The 18,575-nt window shown below is 40.1% G+C and overlaps 2 protein-coding genes across 2 annotated transcripts; one reads left to right on the forward strand and one right to left on the reverse strand.

Annotated features, from left to right (window-relative positions):
* The first annotated feature begins 550 nt into the window (after positions 1-550).
* On the forward strand, positions 551-6,925 carry zgc:55558 (uncharacterized protein LOC393228 homolog). Its single transcript, XM_034212951.1, has 5 exons — positions 551-858; positions 1,062-1,174; positions 3,120-3,298; positions 4,630-4,789; positions 5,237-6,925. The coding sequence occupies exons 2-5, from the start codon at positions 1,064-1,066 to the stop codon at positions 5,348-5,350; spliced, it is 564 nt and encodes a 187-aa protein (XP_034068842.1). The 5' UTR covers positions 551-858; positions 1,062-1,063; the 3' UTR covers positions 5,351-6,925.
* A 758-nt stretch (positions 6,926-7,683) lies between these two features.
* Positions 7,684-18,387, reverse strand: pold1 (polymerase (DNA directed), delta 1, catalytic subunit). Its single transcript, XM_034212908.1, has 27 exons — positions 18,258-18,387; positions 17,001-17,189; positions 16,328-16,441; positions 16,043-16,183; positions 15,687-15,812; positions 15,390-15,558; positions 15,184-15,298; positions 14,952-15,081; positions 14,637-14,803; positions 14,440-14,544; positions 14,125-14,265; positions 13,918-14,028; positions 13,624-13,815; positions 13,455-13,543; positions 13,252-13,368; positions 12,717-12,830; positions 12,086-12,233; positions 11,343-11,438; positions 11,049-11,186; positions 10,698-10,873; positions 10,237-10,389; positions 10,045-10,147; positions 9,368-9,500; positions 8,810-8,923; positions 8,617-8,669; positions 7,989-8,086; positions 7,684-7,907 (listed from the first exon to the last, which is right to left on the reverse strand). The coding sequence occupies exons 2-27, from the start codon at positions 17,185-17,187 to the stop codon at positions 7,820-7,822; spliced, it is 3,318 nt and encodes a 1,105-aa protein (XP_034068799.1). The 5' UTR covers positions 17,188-17,189; positions 18,258-18,387; the 3' UTR covers positions 7,684-7,819.
* Between the last annotated feature and the right edge of the window lie 188 nt (positions 18,388-18,575).

The following is an 18,575-nucleotide window of genomic DNA, read 5'->3' on the forward strand; positions in this document are numbered from 1 at the left end:
GGCGCTCACGGACCACCAGTGGTCCGCGGACCACACTTTGAGAAGCACTGGACTCTATAGGGATTATTATTATTGTGCAGAAATCAAAATGTAAGACTGTAGATGCGCACTGTTACCACAGGAGGGCGCTGAACACTAATTCTAGTAAAGGTAGACCATTTCGGTGAATTATTTCAAAATAAAAGCCCTATGTATAAAATAGATAGATAGCAGTAATTGCGGAGCTGTATTGGAATGCAATAAATGATGCTGAAGTTCGTAAAGCTTTAACATTTTTGATAAAACAGATTCAATAGGTGCTGCTCATATGAAAATGAATTCCTTTGTGATGTGAATCAAATATATCTGAGGAGTTGAGAAGAACCATCTGAGAGAGAAAAAAAGTTTGCCCGAAAAGCCACGCCCAATAAGGGCTACTCCTGTTTATGATTGGACTGATTTGCCAGCTATGGGCGGGGATAACAGCTAACACTCCATGTGATTGGACCGTCGCGACGTCTGTCTCACTGCCGTCCGTTCATTGGTTGTTTGATGACGGGGATTAACGTGAAAATGCTCTGCTTCTTTCAATGAGCCACAATGGAGACCAAATAGGAACTCGCACGGACTCAAGCTTTTAATGTATTCATTATATGAAGTTAGATTGTGCTAATAGCGTCATCAATCTGTGTTTCATATACTGACACGTAACTGTATTGAGGAAAAACAAGTTGTGGAAAGATCCTGCAGTTTGTCTACAAGTGCCTTTGAATAAGGAAATCGTCTCAGGCTAACGTTATGTAGCAAGCTAATCTCATTTATCCATTTTACTCGTTATTTTAACTATATTTTCACTGGCTGTGATAAACTCCACTTAAGGTAAGTACGATGAAAGACTTCTACCAATATCGATTCAGTAACTATGTACTTAACATAAAGAAATAACGTCGGGGAGGGTAATCTTAAATCTGGGTCAGTGTCTTCGCCATGTCAGTGTGGGGAGGAAGAGGCTGTGATTTGTTCATCTTCACCAGGATCTTCCCCTTGATACTTGTTTAATAGCATTATTTGATGTTTTCCAGGCATGACTGAGTACAAACTTGTGGTGGTCGGGGCAGGAGGTGTGGGGAAAAGCGCTCTCACCATCCAGCTCATCCAGAACCACTTCGTAGATGAATATGATCCGACCATTGAGGTGAGGTGCTGCCCATCAGACACAGTGACATGGAGAGGAAGAGGTGGTAGAAGTACTGGCATCTTGTACTTTAGTTAAAGTACCAGAGTGTAGGAATACTGTGTATCAATAAAAGTCCTGCAATCAAATAGTTACTCAAGTAAAAGCAGAAAAGTATTAGCATTAGAATAGACTGAAAGTACCAAAAGTGAATGGCCCATTTCAGAATCATATCATGTTATTTACTTTGTACACTGTAGAGGAGCTTGTGAATGTTACTAAAAGTTTTGATTATATTTCACATCACTAATCTAAATCTGCAATGTGATTTAAGGTATTTAAATACATAAAAAATAGTGGAATAACAATTTACCTTTGAATTATAGTGGAGTAAAACACTTTTTTTTAAAGTACAGTACTTGAGTTAATCTACTTAAGTATTTAACAATAATAATAATAGCCTATATCTAATCTATGAGTTTACCACGGAACTCATTAATGGGAGTTTTTCCTGAACTAATGTGGCTTTAGAGCTGTATAAACACCCACTGCAAAACCACATCTGTCCTGTTACCAGACATCAACTAATACACAGGAAGATATGATGTTACCCACCCTTGTGCCTTAAGTGGTTCATCCTTCCCTTACATGTGCCTTTTACAATATTTAAAAGATTGAAGCAGGACAACCTATGTAGTGTTTTCTTATATGCCTATATTAGTAAACATTGTAATATTTAAAATCAATCTGGCCAATTATGACCAAGGTATGTTTGTGTCTTATTTAAATCTCGGCTGGGCACTTTAATAGAAAGAATAAATACATTTAAATAGCAAAGCAATACTCCAGTACAAGTCAAGACTGCCATTAAACACCTTACAAACGTATAAGCAACAGGGTATACTTAACAAATTAGGAGTTCAAGTATTAATCTTGCAGCTGTATGAGTCATATTGTTATATTAGTGTTTGTGCTCTATTGACAACCATTTACTGGAAGTCCCTGAGGCTCCCACTGAAATGAGCTAACGGCTTTACGCTCTCTGACGCTGCTGATGGACAGATCGGTTGATCCCATTTAGAGCATTTATGTAGAAGAGGTTGCAGGGTAGTTCAATTAGAGATTGTAATTGCTTTCGAGCTATATCTGCTTTCTTTGTCTGTGTTCCTGTAGTTTAAACTTGATGTGTTTTTTTAAAATATTGTGTGTATTTAGCTTAAACACTTGTATGCTACTGACAAAGCCAGGGCTCTGTCAGGAAAGATATTTAGTCATATCAATGTGATCTACCTGGTTAAATAAAGGTCTAATATTTAAATAATGTCACTCAAGTATTATTATCACTGAGTCATAAACATGGAAGACACATTTTAATGCTATTGCTAGTCAAAGCTTATTGTAACAGCTTCACATACTGCTGGGTAGTTTGTTGTGTTTTCTTAACCATCTGTTTGTGTATGAACAATACAATTAATGTGCAAAGTAAACAGTAACAATAGATATTTAAACAAACAGTTGAGTATAACGTGACTGTGTAAAGGGGCACCGTGGTATTAATAAGGCCATGCTGTCACAAATATGCTGCACCATCAGAGGGGCTGAAGGCTTTATTAAAAACGGCAGAATCCTCCAAAAGTTGAAATAAGACTCACTGAAGCAGCTCTCCTGTCAGCCCTTGTTAGTATAAAATAATTTCCAATGACATATATAAATCAACACTGCTAACTTTATCACGTTATCTCATATTCTTCCCACATTGATGCCTAGAAATCCACACAAGTTGGTTGTAAGTCTCCCGAGTTAAACACGTTTTCGCCACTTCTTTACAAAACGTTCCATTCAACAAGTTGCAGCATGACGCAGCGGTGACTGTCATGGGAATGAACCATGATGCAATCCATTGTCAGATTTCTTGGCATGCTCTTTTTCTTGCCGCCTGCATGATCATGTCGACGCTGTGTTTCAGGACTCGTACAGAAAGCAGGTGGTGATCGATGGAGAGACTTGTCTGCTGGACATCCTGGACACTGCGGGTCAGGAGGAGTACAGCGCCATGAGGGACCAGTACATGAGGACAGGAGAGGGCTTCCTCTGTGTGTTCGCCCTCAACAACATCAAGTCCTTCGAGGACGTTCACCTCTACAGGTACTAGTTACTTTGGGCTTTACCCAGTGCATATCGCCATACTGTAGATAGCTGAAAAAAGGAGCTGAAACAACACTGAGAGAGAAGGACTGTTAGTGCATTCCATTTCAATGGTGTGTGTTTGACTTGGCACAATTAGTGTTTTAGATGCGCCTAGCATACTTTCAGATATGAGTAGTGTGCTACTTCAGACAGTCTAGCAGTGCAAAGGCAACTTCCTGATGAGCAGGAACTGTAATTATCTGTGCCGCATATCTGCTGAATGTGGTGAGTTCAATGGGTCAAATGCACACTACAATCTTGTTTGCAAATTCATGAACTGATCCAAATATATATAAAGCAACACTTTACTGCAACTAATGTTTATTTTAATAAGCGATTAACCTGCAGATTATTTTCTAGATGTATCGTTTGGTCTGTCGTCCAAAAGATAAATATGTCAAAGACAATTTAAAAAAAAAAAAAATTAAATTAAATAAAAAGTCCATCTAAGCGTTTCAAAACCAAGGTTATGTATTTGAATAGCTTGTTTTCTCAGTCCAAAGTCCCAAAGATATCCAATTCAATATAGTGTCGGCGGGGTCTTAGAAAGTATTGAAAGTTGATCAATCAATTTAGCGAAAATGAAGGCTATTAAAAAGTATTAAATGGCATTTTCCAAGGTATTACATTTTGTAGCTTGTTTTCAATAAGTATATAAATTGCCCAAAGAGGTTGTGTTCTACAGTCTGCCTGAATGTAATCATTGCGTAGGTGTGTAGTGTGATTCTGTGTAGTTTATTGATGGCATCCCGTTGGGTTTGACGTCATCTGAACAGGACATCGCACGCTCACTGCTTGATAGCACGAAGGTCCGTTTACGCCGGTTGTTAAACAACATCGTTATGGGGAAATGCAAGTTTGCGTCCAAATGGTTTGAAGATAAGGAGGAAGGACAATCAATACTGTATATAGTGAATGTGAGGTAAAGTGTGTCGCCAAGGTAACGGTTAGAACTCAAAGTGGCGATGAGGTCTTAAAATGTATGGTAAAGGTCTTTAAAAAAGGTCTTAAAAGGTATTACATCTGAATTCAGGATTCCTGCATATACCCTGAGTGTTTATATAAAAAAGCAGGACATTTCCATATAAAAATAGCATTGCTGGCATGAAAAGTTACCTCAACAATGAATGAACTATCAGAATAGTTGGGGGTTATTTTTCTGTCGATCGATTTAAAAACACAGCCCTACAATACTGATGAAAATATGAGTTGTTGCAGAGATAAAAGCCAGTTGTCCACAGTCTCTTAGATGCTTTTTGTGTGTGCCTCCTCCTCCTCCTCCTCCTCAGAGAGCAGATCAACAGGGTGAAGGACAGCGACAGTGTCCCCATGGTGCTGGTGGGGAATAAGAGCGACCTGGGAACCCGCACAGTGGAGTCCCGGCAGGCGCAGGAACTCGCACGAAGCTACGGAGTCCCGTTCGTCGAGACCTCCGCCAAAACCAGACAGGTACGTAGGGTGTATGAACGGTTAATGTGTTTAAAATATTGTGTGTATTTAGCTTAAACACTTTTATGCTAACGACAAAGCCAGGGCTCTGTCATGAAATATATGTTGTCATTTCAATGTGACCTACCTGGTTAAATAAGGGTCTAATATTTAAATAATGTAGATTACACTCAAGTATTATTATTATTATTACCGAGTCATAAACATGGAACACACATTTTAATGTTATTGCTAGTCAAAGCTTATTTTAACAGCTCCATATACTGCTGGGTATTTTGATGTGTTTTCTGAACCATGTGTTTGTGTTTGAACAATACAATTATTGTGGAAAGACGCTCATTTGCAGTCTGCAATGATGCAAGCAAGAGGTTCTGTAGGAACGATGTCCATAACCAAAGGACACATTACATGTTTTGAGACAAATATTTCTTTGTCTCTGTTTTGCAGGGTGTGGAGGAAGCTTTCTATTCACTAGTACGTGAAATTAGAAAGTACAAGGAGACCAACCGCAGCAACAAGAAGAGCAAGAAGAGCACGCAGAGACGTTGCACTATACTATAGCAAAACACACACACACACACAGTAGCACATCCTTTATCGCACTTGTTTCATGCTTGCCCTAACACACTGCACCTCCTCTGTCACGTTGGATGGAGATGGCATATCTCCAGACAGGAAAGCAGACGTGGCAAAATCCATTTTCACTGCTGTCTAAGTTTCCATTTACAGTATGGCACCACAACGCTGTAAATTCAGTATTCTTTTTTTTCTTCAGTTTTGTCAACAAACATCTAGAAACTGCAGTTTTAGTTGAGTTTAGTTAAGTTTGTCAGACTTAGTTGGAGTCTGGGATAAAATGATTGATTTGTCTGTAAAGGTATTTCTCTTTGACTTGTGATTTTTGTCCAGCCAGTGATTTTACAGCTCCCGTTGACGACACAGCGGTGCAGAGAGTACTTTGCACATTCAGTCCAAATCTCCAATATTGTTCTAGGACTCTCTGCGTAGGGTGGTTTTTGATTACTCGGTACACATCTGTTTTTATGGAGTCCTACATGGAACTATATTGACCAGTACAATGTTTACTGTGAAAGGGGTTAGGGTTATTTGCTTCTAGATGATTGGTCAATACTTTGGTAAATGTTTGTTGTCTTCCCCTTCAGGTTTTTAAAAGGTTAGAGCGTCCTCTGGGGCTTCAAACACATCAGCAGTATTTTTGTCTCACCATATATCCAATGAAAATGCTGTATCATGATAGGATCACCACATTAACAAAGCCTCAAAACTGTGTTCCAGTCTCCTAGGTGCACTTTATTCATTTCTATCTAGGTAAAGTTTACTCAGGAATATGGTGTTTTTTTTTATAGGAATAACAGACTGAAAGCTGTGTCAAATGCTTGGTTGAGATGTGTGTCCATCGTTAGCTTACTGTTTGAAGTGTCAGCCCTGCTGTTTGTTCCACACTGTATTCCAAAGTACACTTTTAATGCACATTGTGTTATGTCAGTGTTTCTGGTGTTTCAGTTGTACTACATGCAACATTTAAACCACACTGGTGAAGAAACGGGTGTTTACCTCGGCTTCTCTTCAGAGCTCACACAGAAACAGTCCTGTTAACTAATCATGCTTCATAATAAGTGAAATAAAGGTTGAGGAATATCTGGATAGCACTCTGGTCTGAACACACACGAGACAGGATGGATCTTTAACCCTTTAGGTACTGATTTTGCCTTAAAACAGCACAGCAGTACAGTTCACCCAATAATGTGTCAGAAGAGGTGTGTGTTCCCAGTATTGGGCCTTCAGATCATTCATTTACCATTAAGGATATTAAATAGGGCATTTCAGTTATAGTCGTGTGTGTCCTCTTTGGTATAACTGTCACCTAAATCAAATGGATAGTTAAACTTCTATTTTTGAAGCATTAAAAACACAGCATTCCCCAATTAAAAAACATCTGCATCAACACACTGCTGTCCACTTATTCATTAAGTGTTATGCGCTAACCTCAGTTAGCATCCTGCTAGCTGAAGTCAATTCATCCATGAAGGGTCTCTAGCTATGGTGTTTAACCAGCAGCATTTACATCTGTAATGAACTCTGCTGTAATTAACAAGTAAATGTCTTCAGCTTTAACGTCTCGTCTGTTTTGTTTATCCAATGTTGATCTTTGCTGGTTAAGATTGAATGTGTGGTCAAAAAAAGAAATGCAGGACACAAGAATTTACCACCAACACAAAAAAGTTCTCACATCCTCTTAAGTAAAAGTACTAATGCCACAGTCTAAACATACACCATTACAAGTAAAAGTCCTGAGTTCAGTAAAAGTATCAAAGGTATGATCAGCTAAATGTACTCAAGTAGACTGTCAAATACATATAGTGCAGTTAATGTAGAAGTACGTAGTAGCAGGAAATGGAAATACTCGTTAAGTACAAGTAACCCAAAATAAGTACAATACGTGAGTAAATCTACTTGTTTACATTCCACCACTGCACACTAAGAAGTGTAGTGCTTGAACGCCACGCCCACTTTGTAATTACTGATAATACTTGAAAGATAATATCTTTCAAGAGAGAAAACTAGTTTGTGCGATCAAACGTTAACAATCAGGGTTTTGGGGATGTGGCTTTTGAGGTATGACTGGCACAATAATTCTGAGGAAAGCTATTAAGTTCCTCTTTTCATTTCCCGAAAAATTACACTATCACAATTACTCTGACGTCAATAAAGTTGGGGACTGTAGTTTCATACAGCTTAAACCCCTTCACACAGGAAATACTGCATGTGCATTTAGTCTGGCTCAGCATCCTGTATGTATAGTGTTTGGTCCAATACAAATATTTCAATGATAGTCAAATTATCCTATGACGAAGAAATAGATTGTCGCTTGATCTTATTTTACAAAAAGGACATTTTATTCATAGTAGAAAACATAGAAATAGTGTAACATATATGCATTTTTACAAGCACTACAGACATTAGAACAATAGAGACGATATGAGTTTGCGGTCATCTGGAAGGAGCCTTTCACCATCCGAAGCGATTCACCAGATTGCTCTGGTCATCCAAATCTTTCTGGACCTTCTTCCTCATGTAAAAGATGGGACAATCCCGACTGTGGAGGAGGGACAGGGTTACTGTGTGCTCAGCCATGATTCTGCAGTGAAACGCAGTTAAATATGTGCTGTTTATGTACCTGGTACAGAGCACATCCTCATGGAGGGAGCCCTGGCACCGCTGGCACTGAGTCCACAGGCGGGAGAAACGCTCCTCCAGAGTGCTCAGGTGGAAGATCTGAAATTGAAACCATAAGCGTTAGAAATGTATTGATACGATATTAACCCCTTAAACACTTCAAAATAACAATTTGAGTGATGCTTTACTAGAAAGGCAAACTAACAAGGGTTAATAAATAGAATACTGGCATTTAACATTGAAATAGTCGTTCTGCTTGATCTACCATAATACATGATATTGAATTCCCTTGATGTCTCTCTGAGGGGTTACGAATAACATTAGACAACCTTTGATCAAAAGCACAACAAAAAGCAATAAATCAAAGCTTTTATACAAACAAAGACACAACTGGAACCTTCAAATCAAATAAACTAAGCCCAGATAGTGAGAAACTGCATCATGGCTATAAAATCGAAAAGAAAAACAGAAATACCTTCTTATTTCTGTACGTAGCACAAAAAATGGTTTGGCTTATTTCAAGCGAATTGACTTCATTTTATTCATGGTAGATTGCACCTGTGGTAAGTTGCTTTCGATAAAAACATTGGATAAATGAAATGTACATGTTATAACAGTCATTTGCCCACCTCTTTTTGGTACAGTTCAGACTCCTTCTTCTTACAGAAATCGCACACAGCGGCTGCAAAGACACGGTAGATGTTACACACAAAGATCTCTGTAAAACCCCTTCGAGTCAAAAGTGACGTCTAACCAAAAAGCGAAACCACTTGTTTTAGGAAAGAAGGAAATAGTAAATCTTCAAAGTCTGAGCACACATACTGTCGCTTTTGAGCACGGCTTTGCAGCCGATGCAGGTGCTCCTCTTCTGAGCGAAGGCCATGAGGCCCCCGATCTTTGAGGTCAACACCGTCTTACAGCGCGTGTGGTCGCCCTCTGAAACACACCAGGAAAAAGCTTTAAAAATGATACACATGCCAAGTGTCATTTATTTAACTAGCATATCTATAGTACATCTTTAGAAACAGGTTTATTACGAGGTAGGTTAACACATACAAGGAATTTTACTTGGTGTAAATTTAAAAAAGATTAAAAAAATGTAAAAAAAACACAGATAGAAAACTATTTAGGAAGTATTTTAAGTGTATTGGCTGGACTGTACAGCATTGACTCTTGCTTTGGTTGTTGTCAAAGTAAATATTAGATTACTGAATCACGTTTTTCTAATGATAGGGCTTTAAAATGTGTCATGTTATTTTCTAAATTAAAATAAGACTATCGTATGTGTGTGATTGTGAATAGGGCTGCACCCAATGACCTAAATTGCATCAAAGCTTTTGAGTTAATCGAGGAACTGTTTCCGCACTATCGCAGACTCACTGAGCAAGATGTTCTCGGCCTTGCTCTCTCCCAGGATGGGCTCAAATATTCTCAGCAGGGGTTTGGACAGCTGCTGCTCCAGGTAGTATTGTGTGTCGATGGGAATGTTGTTCTCCAGCACGAAGATCGGGTCCTAAAGAGACGTGCGCAAAATTAAATATCACTAAAAAATGAACATGTATAAAAACAGGGGGATGCACCCACACATCCTAGCACTTATAAAAACACAAGAAGAGATCAAGAAGAAGAATACTTACTTATTCCTACTATTTAAAGTAGCAATAATTAGACAAATGACAAGGAATTGGTTAAGGATACGAGGAATTATACAGTCAATATGGAATGGAAAATAATAAATCTAGTTCATATATTTGATGAAAGATTGGAAAGGTGGATGAGGTAACACAAAATATAACTAATGACCCTCCAGTGAGGTGACTGTTCATTTAGAATTAATGATGAATCCGTAATCTGTTAGCTATACGATATTAATAAATGTTCAAACTGTTTTGTCTTTCTTCTTATTCGTTGATTGTTATTTTTCTTATTGTCTTTTAAACTGCAATTCCCTTTGTTGTGTACGCCCTGTGATTTCTTAAAATGCAAAAAAACAAGAGAACAGGGGTGTACAAATCAAATCAAATGATGTAGAAAAATAATTAAAGATCACTACAGACCTCTGACTTCATGTACGCTGCCACTCCCTTTGTAGCCTTGATGATGACGTACGGCACTCGGTCCCCCAGGTTCGGGGCGCTGCCGGCGTCTCTTTTCCTCATCCTGAGAGACATCGGGACGTTAGAATGAGCGTATCCCAGAAAAACATTATGTTATATATTCATTGAAATGAGATGCTGCGTGTCACACACCTCTCGGCCAGCTCTACGTGCGCCTGTTTGCCGGCGTACTCCTGCGCCGTGCGCGTCAGCTCCTTGGTGATGACGAGCTGGCTGATGTCGATGCGGTTGCACAGCAGGTCTGAGATCACTTCTTTAGCGTGAGCCACGGCACCCTGAGGATCCCTGAAGAGACATCACAACAGCAGTGATTACTTTCATAACAAACAAACATCTAATAGTGTTGTTAAGGTTCATTGTCTGTAGATAAATGTAGACCTTTGTTTTTGTATAATAATAATAATACATTTGATTTATTTAGCACTTTTCCTGGTGCTCAAAGCGCTTAATTCGCTTATTGTGTCAGGTAGTTGCAGGATCATAAGGTTTGAAAAGTAAATGTATCTGATGGATTGTAAAGTGAATAATGGCTGAAATCACTGGATAACTTCTGCACTGATGTTTCATTAAGAACAGAATGTGTGTGTCTGTACCTGTCTATGAGGCATTTCTGCAGACAGGTGTTGATGAGGTTAGCCACCAGAGGGCAGTTGTCTCTGCGGACCGTTTCAATGCCTTTACAGTCCATCTTTTCATGAGTGTCTGCACTTCCGGAGAAATACAGGCCTGCGTAGCGCTTCTTGTTGATCAGCAGGTATGGGTAGTACACCTGTGGAAGGGACAAAACACATCTCTAATGAGGGGGACGCTCAAACTCTATGGTCCAAATCATGGCTTTTACGTTTTGTTCTCAAGCACGTGGGCCAGAAGGGCCCATTCAAGACACAGATGTTAAACTGACCGAGACAAATGCTTTGATAAATCTAAGTGGACAGAAATGTTACCTTCTCAAACTCCAGTTTGATGGGAGGTGTGAAATGAGTCGACACCCACTCTGCCGCCTCCCTCCCGATGTTCATGGCCTCCTGCACTGTGGCAACTCCGAGCTTAACCATGACGGAGTCTGTGTCCCCATAAATAACCTTTAAAACATTTAAATAAAAACATTTAAACAACGCATACACAAAGAGGGTCCATTAAAAAGCTTCAGATAGGAGGTTCCAAAGCCTTCATACATTAAAGGTGTTAACTACAAGTAAGGAACAAAAAAAGATAGGATATCGGGCGCAGTTCCTCACCTTGGCATCACCTTGGTAACCATTGGAAATGGTGTACTTGGACTCCACCAGCTGTTTGGTTTGCTCGATCATCTGTCTTCCAAAACCTGTGACGCTCTAAATGAGAAAAAGACGATGAGACGATTTAAATTAAAAAATCACTAAATGATCAGTGGGGTTGAAACCAGAGGCCATCAGCAATGAAGGAAAAGCGTCATCATGTCTTTCAATGCCAGGGACAAAATTGCCTTAAAGCTTTTTATCTCATAACAGCTCATGTAGAAACAGCTCTCTGTGGGGGTGTAACCAAGTCAACCCTCCACAGAACAGAAACAAAAACAGACCGTTGTGGCTGATTGTTACACATTTGTTCCACCTGTTCTGGTGCTTCTATCTACACACACATCTTTGCTCTACATCTCTGTAGTTTACCCTCCCAGCTCTGACTTTAGCATGAAGTTAAAAACAGCTGTGTTTGAGCCAGAATTGTAAACATTTGGTATTTTTAGAAACAGCATTTTGTGGGTTAAGGTAAATGTTTAAGCTAAGGAGAGGTTAAAGTTGATTAATGTATTGAAATATGTAATCCATATAAGTAGGCCTATGCCTAATAGTATTACATTGAATCCATTCAAAACTGCAAGCTGCCATAATGAAACCAAATGTATTGAAAACCCTCTGTTTGGTTTCCAATAATTGTATCAAAAGGAGAACAAAGTGCATTAACTTTAACACCGACATGAGACCCAGAGCAAAGTGCCCACCTGAGAGATCTCCAGGCAGGGCAGCTTGCCGATCTGAGCCCCCGTGAAGCCGTACACGGAGTTTGCACTGATTTTGAGAGCCAGCTGCCGGCCGTCCAGCACCTGCCTTTTGAAGGGGTCCGTCTCATTCTTTAGCTCCGTTTTGGCCCTGTGGACAAAGTGGGAGAGAATGAGCAGGTAGCCATGTCTGCAAAATTATCAGATTTATTTTTGTTGTGACTAAAATATATAATAAGTATTTTATAAATGATTCCTGTGTTTTGTTCAGGTACAGCCATCTTTAGGCCCTAAATACATTCATAGTGGATCTAATCAACAGAGCTGTAAAACTGTTTAACAGAGACTGGCTAATAGGGTTCTTGAAAATAACCATTCAGTATGAAAAAAGCATTTAATAGCTGACTGACAAACTTAAGAATTCTTTGTTCCCTTAAACCAAATCCACTAATTCGTCAACTACTTGATGAAGACGGGCCCCCCTACACATTTTGTTATTTTTCCAGAGACACTACAAGGGTTACCAGCAAGTAAGATTAGATAGATAGGTACAGTGGGACTGGAGCCGTCTGCAGAATCGCAAGCCGTTAGCTTTAGTTCAGGTTGGTTTAATCGAGTGATTTATTTGACATACTTCTTCCTGGCAGACAGCAGGTTCTCCAGGATCTCAGGCAGGAGTCCTTTCCTCACAGAGCTTTTCACAAACATGTCCCCAGTGGGAGTCTTGATGAAGTTCTCTGGAGCGAGGCTGAAGAAACACAACCGGTTCAGATGTTAGCTCATATAGGTTGATATCATACAACACTTAACATTGTTAAATGTAATGTGTTCATAATAAAAAAGCCGAAGATGGAAGTAATGTTCGTAGAGAAGTGATGTTAACAAAAGTGTAAACTATTAACTAAAATAAGCCTAGAGGCTGGTTAAATGTAAACGAAAATTCCCATCTAGCTCATAAGATTTAACAGCAGGAAAGTGGTATAAATTAGACATTTTGCGATCCACATTTTTGCTGCAAGACGACGAAGTTTAGAGAAACAAAATCTATTCAGAACCTTTTAAACGTTTACAATCCAGAAGGGTTCATTTTAAATGTTTGCAGTTTGACACAGATCAAAAACGAATTCTCTTTTGGATTTGAAAAACACTCAAGCAAAATAACTTCTGACCTCAGTTGTTCCCCTGAGCCTTTCTGCAGCAGGGTGGTGTAGCACAGATTGTGAGCCATCATGATGGACGGATACAGGGAGGAGAAATCCAGCGTAGCAATGGGGATGCTGTAATACCTACACAGAGAAAAAGACGGTAATGGACAGGTATGAGAGAGGCTTCACTGAGAGCATACACTCACACTAACAGCAGATGTACATACCCTTTCTCCGGCTCAATGACAGTCGCTCCAGTGTAGTCTTCTCCTACTTCTGTCTTCACAACAGGCATGACCAGGTCCTGCTTCATGGCCTAAACACACAGACACAGTTTTCATACTTAAATCTGTACATATACATACAGTAACTCTCCCATGTGTTTGCCTTGGTTACCTGTCGCAGCAGCTGAGAGACGACCTTGATCTGCTGCCCTCTGGAGAGCAGGTAGGTGAGAGGAACGCCCGTCACTCTGGCCATCTCCATGTAGTTAATCACACACATAAGCTTCTGCAGCAGGCGCAGCGGGAGGTAGGCGTCTTTCAGGCAGTAGACGGCTAGACGACGACGAGTCTGCTCGTTGCCATTCTGTGGTGGAGAAAATCAAAAAGGAGGGAAGTTCATTTTGAATCTTTTCATGATGGCAATCTCTCTTCCAGATGCAACAAGTTTCACCAGTTTGTGCTTTACCTGCAGATCCGTGATGATGGAGTGCTGCACATCCTCTTTCTGTTCTTGTAGGAAGTGGTAACTCACAGCGTTCAGTGTGTAGGAGCGCAGTTTATAATCCCTGAGAAGAACCTGAGACAATAATACTAATCAGACTGTGTTCAATCAAAGCGGTCTTACTCAACTGCTTGTAACTTAAATATTGTTAAAGTTGCTGTTGAAGCTGACCTGCAGTAGATCAAACTGAACTCGGCCCTCCATGTTAATGATCTTGTTCTCTCTGCGGCCCATCTGCTTGCTCTGGAAGTTTAAGTCTCGCATGACTGACTTGATGCCCCGCACCCGGCCGAGGTAGGGAAATAAATTCACCTGAACACCAAAAACATGTTTGAGTGAGTTAAAAGACAAAACAGAAATGTCTTACACAAATATGATCATTAATACATTCTTCTGGAGGTTGTGCTCAGGTACTTTTGTGCATTACTGTTAATCTGGTGATTTTAGGCCTTGTATTGCATGCAAGTATTTCACAAAATGTGGCACCTTTAAAGTAGCTGCCCTGTTGATCAAGTAGGGAAAGTCAAAGTTCTGGATGTTGTATCCGGTGATGATGTCTGGGTCCACTGTCCTCAAAAACTCGGCCCAGCTCTGCTCACAGAAACACAATGACATAACAAAAGATCAACAACAGTTAACTAATAGTTATGTTTTTCAGGCCTTACTGAAGCTAGTGTGCGTACCTGCAGTAGCTGTTTCTCCTGTGTGAAGCACAAAATCTGAGAGCCCACGATGCTGGCACAGGACTGGAGCGTGAACACGGTGCGGATGAAGGGCTCTGACTCACCCTGACGCTGCACCATAGAGGCTATCTGAATCACGGGGTCTTTGTCTGCCTCTGGGAAGATTCCTGGGAAGAAAAATGTCAGAATCAAACTCTGCATTTTCTTTTCATCGAGTATGTAAGTAAGGTCAAGTATATCTGATCTCGTGGCCAAAAATATGTAATGGGTTTTAGTATGCATGCTGTTTAGAGTGCAATGGAGAATGAAACCCACCTTTTCTTCCTGCACACTCGATGTCGAAGCTGAGCACCCTGAGCGGAGCGATCCTCTGCCAGTCTCCCTCTGTAGGGTGACTTATCAGATCTGTCCATCCCACATCCACCTCGTACTGACACAGGCTCTCCTAAAGGACAACACAGGGGGAGGAAGATGATGAACATTGTAAAAGTCTATCAACAGATCAATCCGTGTTATGCAACAAGTTCAAATGTGCACTTGGACCTACCTTGCTTGGGTACCTAGAATCTGTTCCCCCAACGAGCTTCTCTTCACGCACTCTGAACTTGCTTTTGGGAAGTTCAATCCAGCAGCATCCCACCACGTCACAGTCCACCATAAACCTAACAAAGAGAGACTCATTAGGCTTAAAATAACAGCTATAGTTGCTTTAATACAGATGTTTTGATAAAAAGAACACACACACACACACACCTTATCTCAAAATCGATGTTGGCCTCATAGGATTGGTAGCACTGGATGGGGAAAGGTCCGTACTTGAAGCCCTGCTCCAGCAGCCTCTTAGCTGGGGCGATGAGACGTGGATTCGCCATGGTAATCCGCAAAAAATCCAAAATGCGTTTCCCATGGTAACCGTACATGCCTGCAAGTGTAAGTTGGGAAAGTTAAATAATTTGTAACTAGGATAAGAAATCCTGTTTCATATTGATCAGATTAAAGAACAGACTTGTGAGTGTTAAAGATTCCTTCACACACTTCACTTGTACTCACTCTCTTTGCGGGTGATGTCCACAGCCAACACTGTGACGGATATGTTGTCCTTATTGGAGCGCATGTCCTTCAGGACAACAGAGTTCAACTCTCTTTTAAATTCACCCAGGAAGTCCGATTTGAACCCTTTTCAAAAGGAAGCAGAAAGAGGAAACATTGTAAGACTTAATCAAATTGATCAATTATTTTAGGCTAAAAAACTGGAATCATTCAGAAAAAAAGCCAAAAAGATAGAAATGTCTTCTACTGAGAGAATGTTTAATAGTAATATACTGAAAGCTATTGTACTGCGCAGATGTGTACTATTTGAATATTCAAAGATGATATGTATTGACAAAGTAATGGCAAGTACTCACCAGCTGGTGCAGGAACATAGAAGTAAGGCGCAAAACCGTGGACATGGCAGCACACACTGTTGCCACTGTCTGTCACCCCAAACATTCGAATGATCGGGACTTTTCCCTGAGACTGGCCGGGCATGCCTGCCACCGTCGCTCCTGCAAAGTGGAAACAAAAAAGAAGGAAATGTGTCTTACATACAGCGACCGTATTTAAGCAGGTGATCCGTTTCTACACTCATCAAGTCATTTAGTTCCAAACAACAAAGAAAAAAAGATGACTGGGTTATTGTTAATAATTACCTAAATAATAGTCGAGATCAATCTGCTGAAACACCAAACTTTCTGATGACGGGTCCAGGGAAGCGGCAATAGGCCGCCGCCAACGAGGGTTCAGGTCTGCTGAGAAGAGGTCACCTGAAAAACAAGGTGGATAGAAAAGTTCAAACCAGTGCATTATTTATTATTCCAAAAAGTATAGCCAACAACTGTTGAAGTATTTGAGAAAATCAAATCAACACAGTAAAGGTCATTTGAATTTCCTGTAACAAGTTTAACTAAATCCACAGTCTGTTATTGTTAGAACACAGTTGCATTATACACAATGCAAAGCTATGAAGCCATTAGCTAAACCTGCTTATACTTGAGAACTAAGCAAGCTTAATTTACTCAAGACATCACTGTATTAGTCATTTGGCCATTCAGACCTGGATCTAGCAGCCACACAAATCACTTACCTAAAATACAAATAAAAATCACACTGTAAAATAACATTATTATTATTATTCGACAGATAGCTAGGTTCTGTAGAAAAGTATTGTGTAGGTGCCCCAGTTTAAGATATATACCACACTTAGGACTACAGTTTAAATACAGTTTGACATGTCATTTACATAACTCAATAATCTCTTCCTTAACCAGGAAACCATTGTACTTCTGCCACCTATGACTGTGTGCTTTTCTGTCCAACACTTACCTACGGGAATAACATCATGCCCTGCTTTCCCCTCCATCTCCTCTGACTCCATCTCTGCTTCTTCAAACATGGACAACTCCTCTTCAAACTGCGATGGACTGTCCTCCCATTCACCAGCAGGTTTCCCCCGTTTGGCCTGGGACGCACCGCCAAATTTAGGGCCACCATTGCGTCTTTTAGAATCCATGCCTGCAAGAAACATTGGAGGGAAAAGACAAGTTATATGGATGATTACAGAGAAAGCAATAGCTTGACTTGGTTAAGCAGGCACCTATAATAGCAGAGCAATACACCCTGAATGAGAGTAGTTATATTAGTGAGTGTAATCAGAATCTGAATATCAAAGTCCTCCTGTACTACCTTAAGAGAGTATTACCACCTGCAATGCAAAACATTATGATAGATTACAACTGAATTGACTTGGGTTAACATTCCTTATACTGCTATGGAACATTTGGTATGCAGTGCCAGTGCATATAGTCTGAAATTAAAAAAACTATGGGTTTGCATGGACAGTCAATAAAAAGGTGACAAAAGCAAAGTGCTGTCAGTGATAAAACATTTTGTGGTTTCCAAAATTGTAATCACAGTGTTTCTCAAAGGACCTGATGAAGTGAAAATGAATACTAAAAAGAAACGGGCAACATGAACAGAAAAAGAGGAGACAACATTTGCAAAAGTAAAGTAATTAGAGACAAAGTAAACAAATGATACGTTGTTGTTAATTTCATAAACAGGGGGAGGTGGAATGTAACCATCTGGATGTCAGGTGGTTGCACAAACAAATGAGAGACAACCATGCACACTGCACAGTATGTATTGTAGCCCATTAGCCGTGTAACTAACATGCTGTAATCCTTGTAACTGCATACTACACACTATCCAGTAGGCATCATGTACATTAGTGTAAGCTGCATTGTGTGTTCTCAAGCAATGCCATTTCAGTTAAGTCCACTCATGATTAAAGTTGATAACTTATGCACGTGTTAAATATGTACTTTTACATTCAACAGCTCCCTGCCAGATTTCATATATTTTAACCTCAGTGTTACAGCAGTATAGTTTATGCAAGTTCATTTTCGGGGAGACTACAGGCTGTTTTCTTTTGTTATGAGCTATAAGCAAGCTAGCAAGCTCCAAAGTAACCAAAACAGACCATCGCGCCAAAGCTAATCTTCCCCAAACGCAGCACAGATCTAACTGTTTACACTGACTAACTAACAACAGCGGGTACGTTTCTAATAAAGTTATAAATACCTATCAAAGTTACTCCTTCACAACAGCCCCCGACTGACAACAGCTCCCGCCACTATCGTTCAATTTGTGAACTTTCACCGATGAACGCGGGGAAAACTTGTTTCGAGGACCAACAGCAAAAGGAGTAGACAATGACGTCACCGAAAAGGCGGAAACTCGTTGGTAAAGACAAGGAAGTGAAACACCGAGACCCCTACCCTGCCAATGAAAAAGACCTGTGTTCCCGGCAAATTTACGTCAAAGCGTACGCAAGGTGAGGGAGGGAAAACTGCCCCCTCCCGGTTTATATTGCATTTGTATTCAAAGCATTACGTCTTA

The sequence above is a fragment of the Gymnodraco acuticeps genome, unplaced genomic scaffold (assembly GCF_902827175.1).
Source record: "Gymnodraco acuticeps unplaced genomic scaffold, fGymAcu1.1, whole genome shotgun sequence".
NCBI lineage: Eukaryota > Metazoa > Chordata > Actinopteri > Perciformes > Bathydraconidae > Gymnodraco > Gymnodraco acuticeps.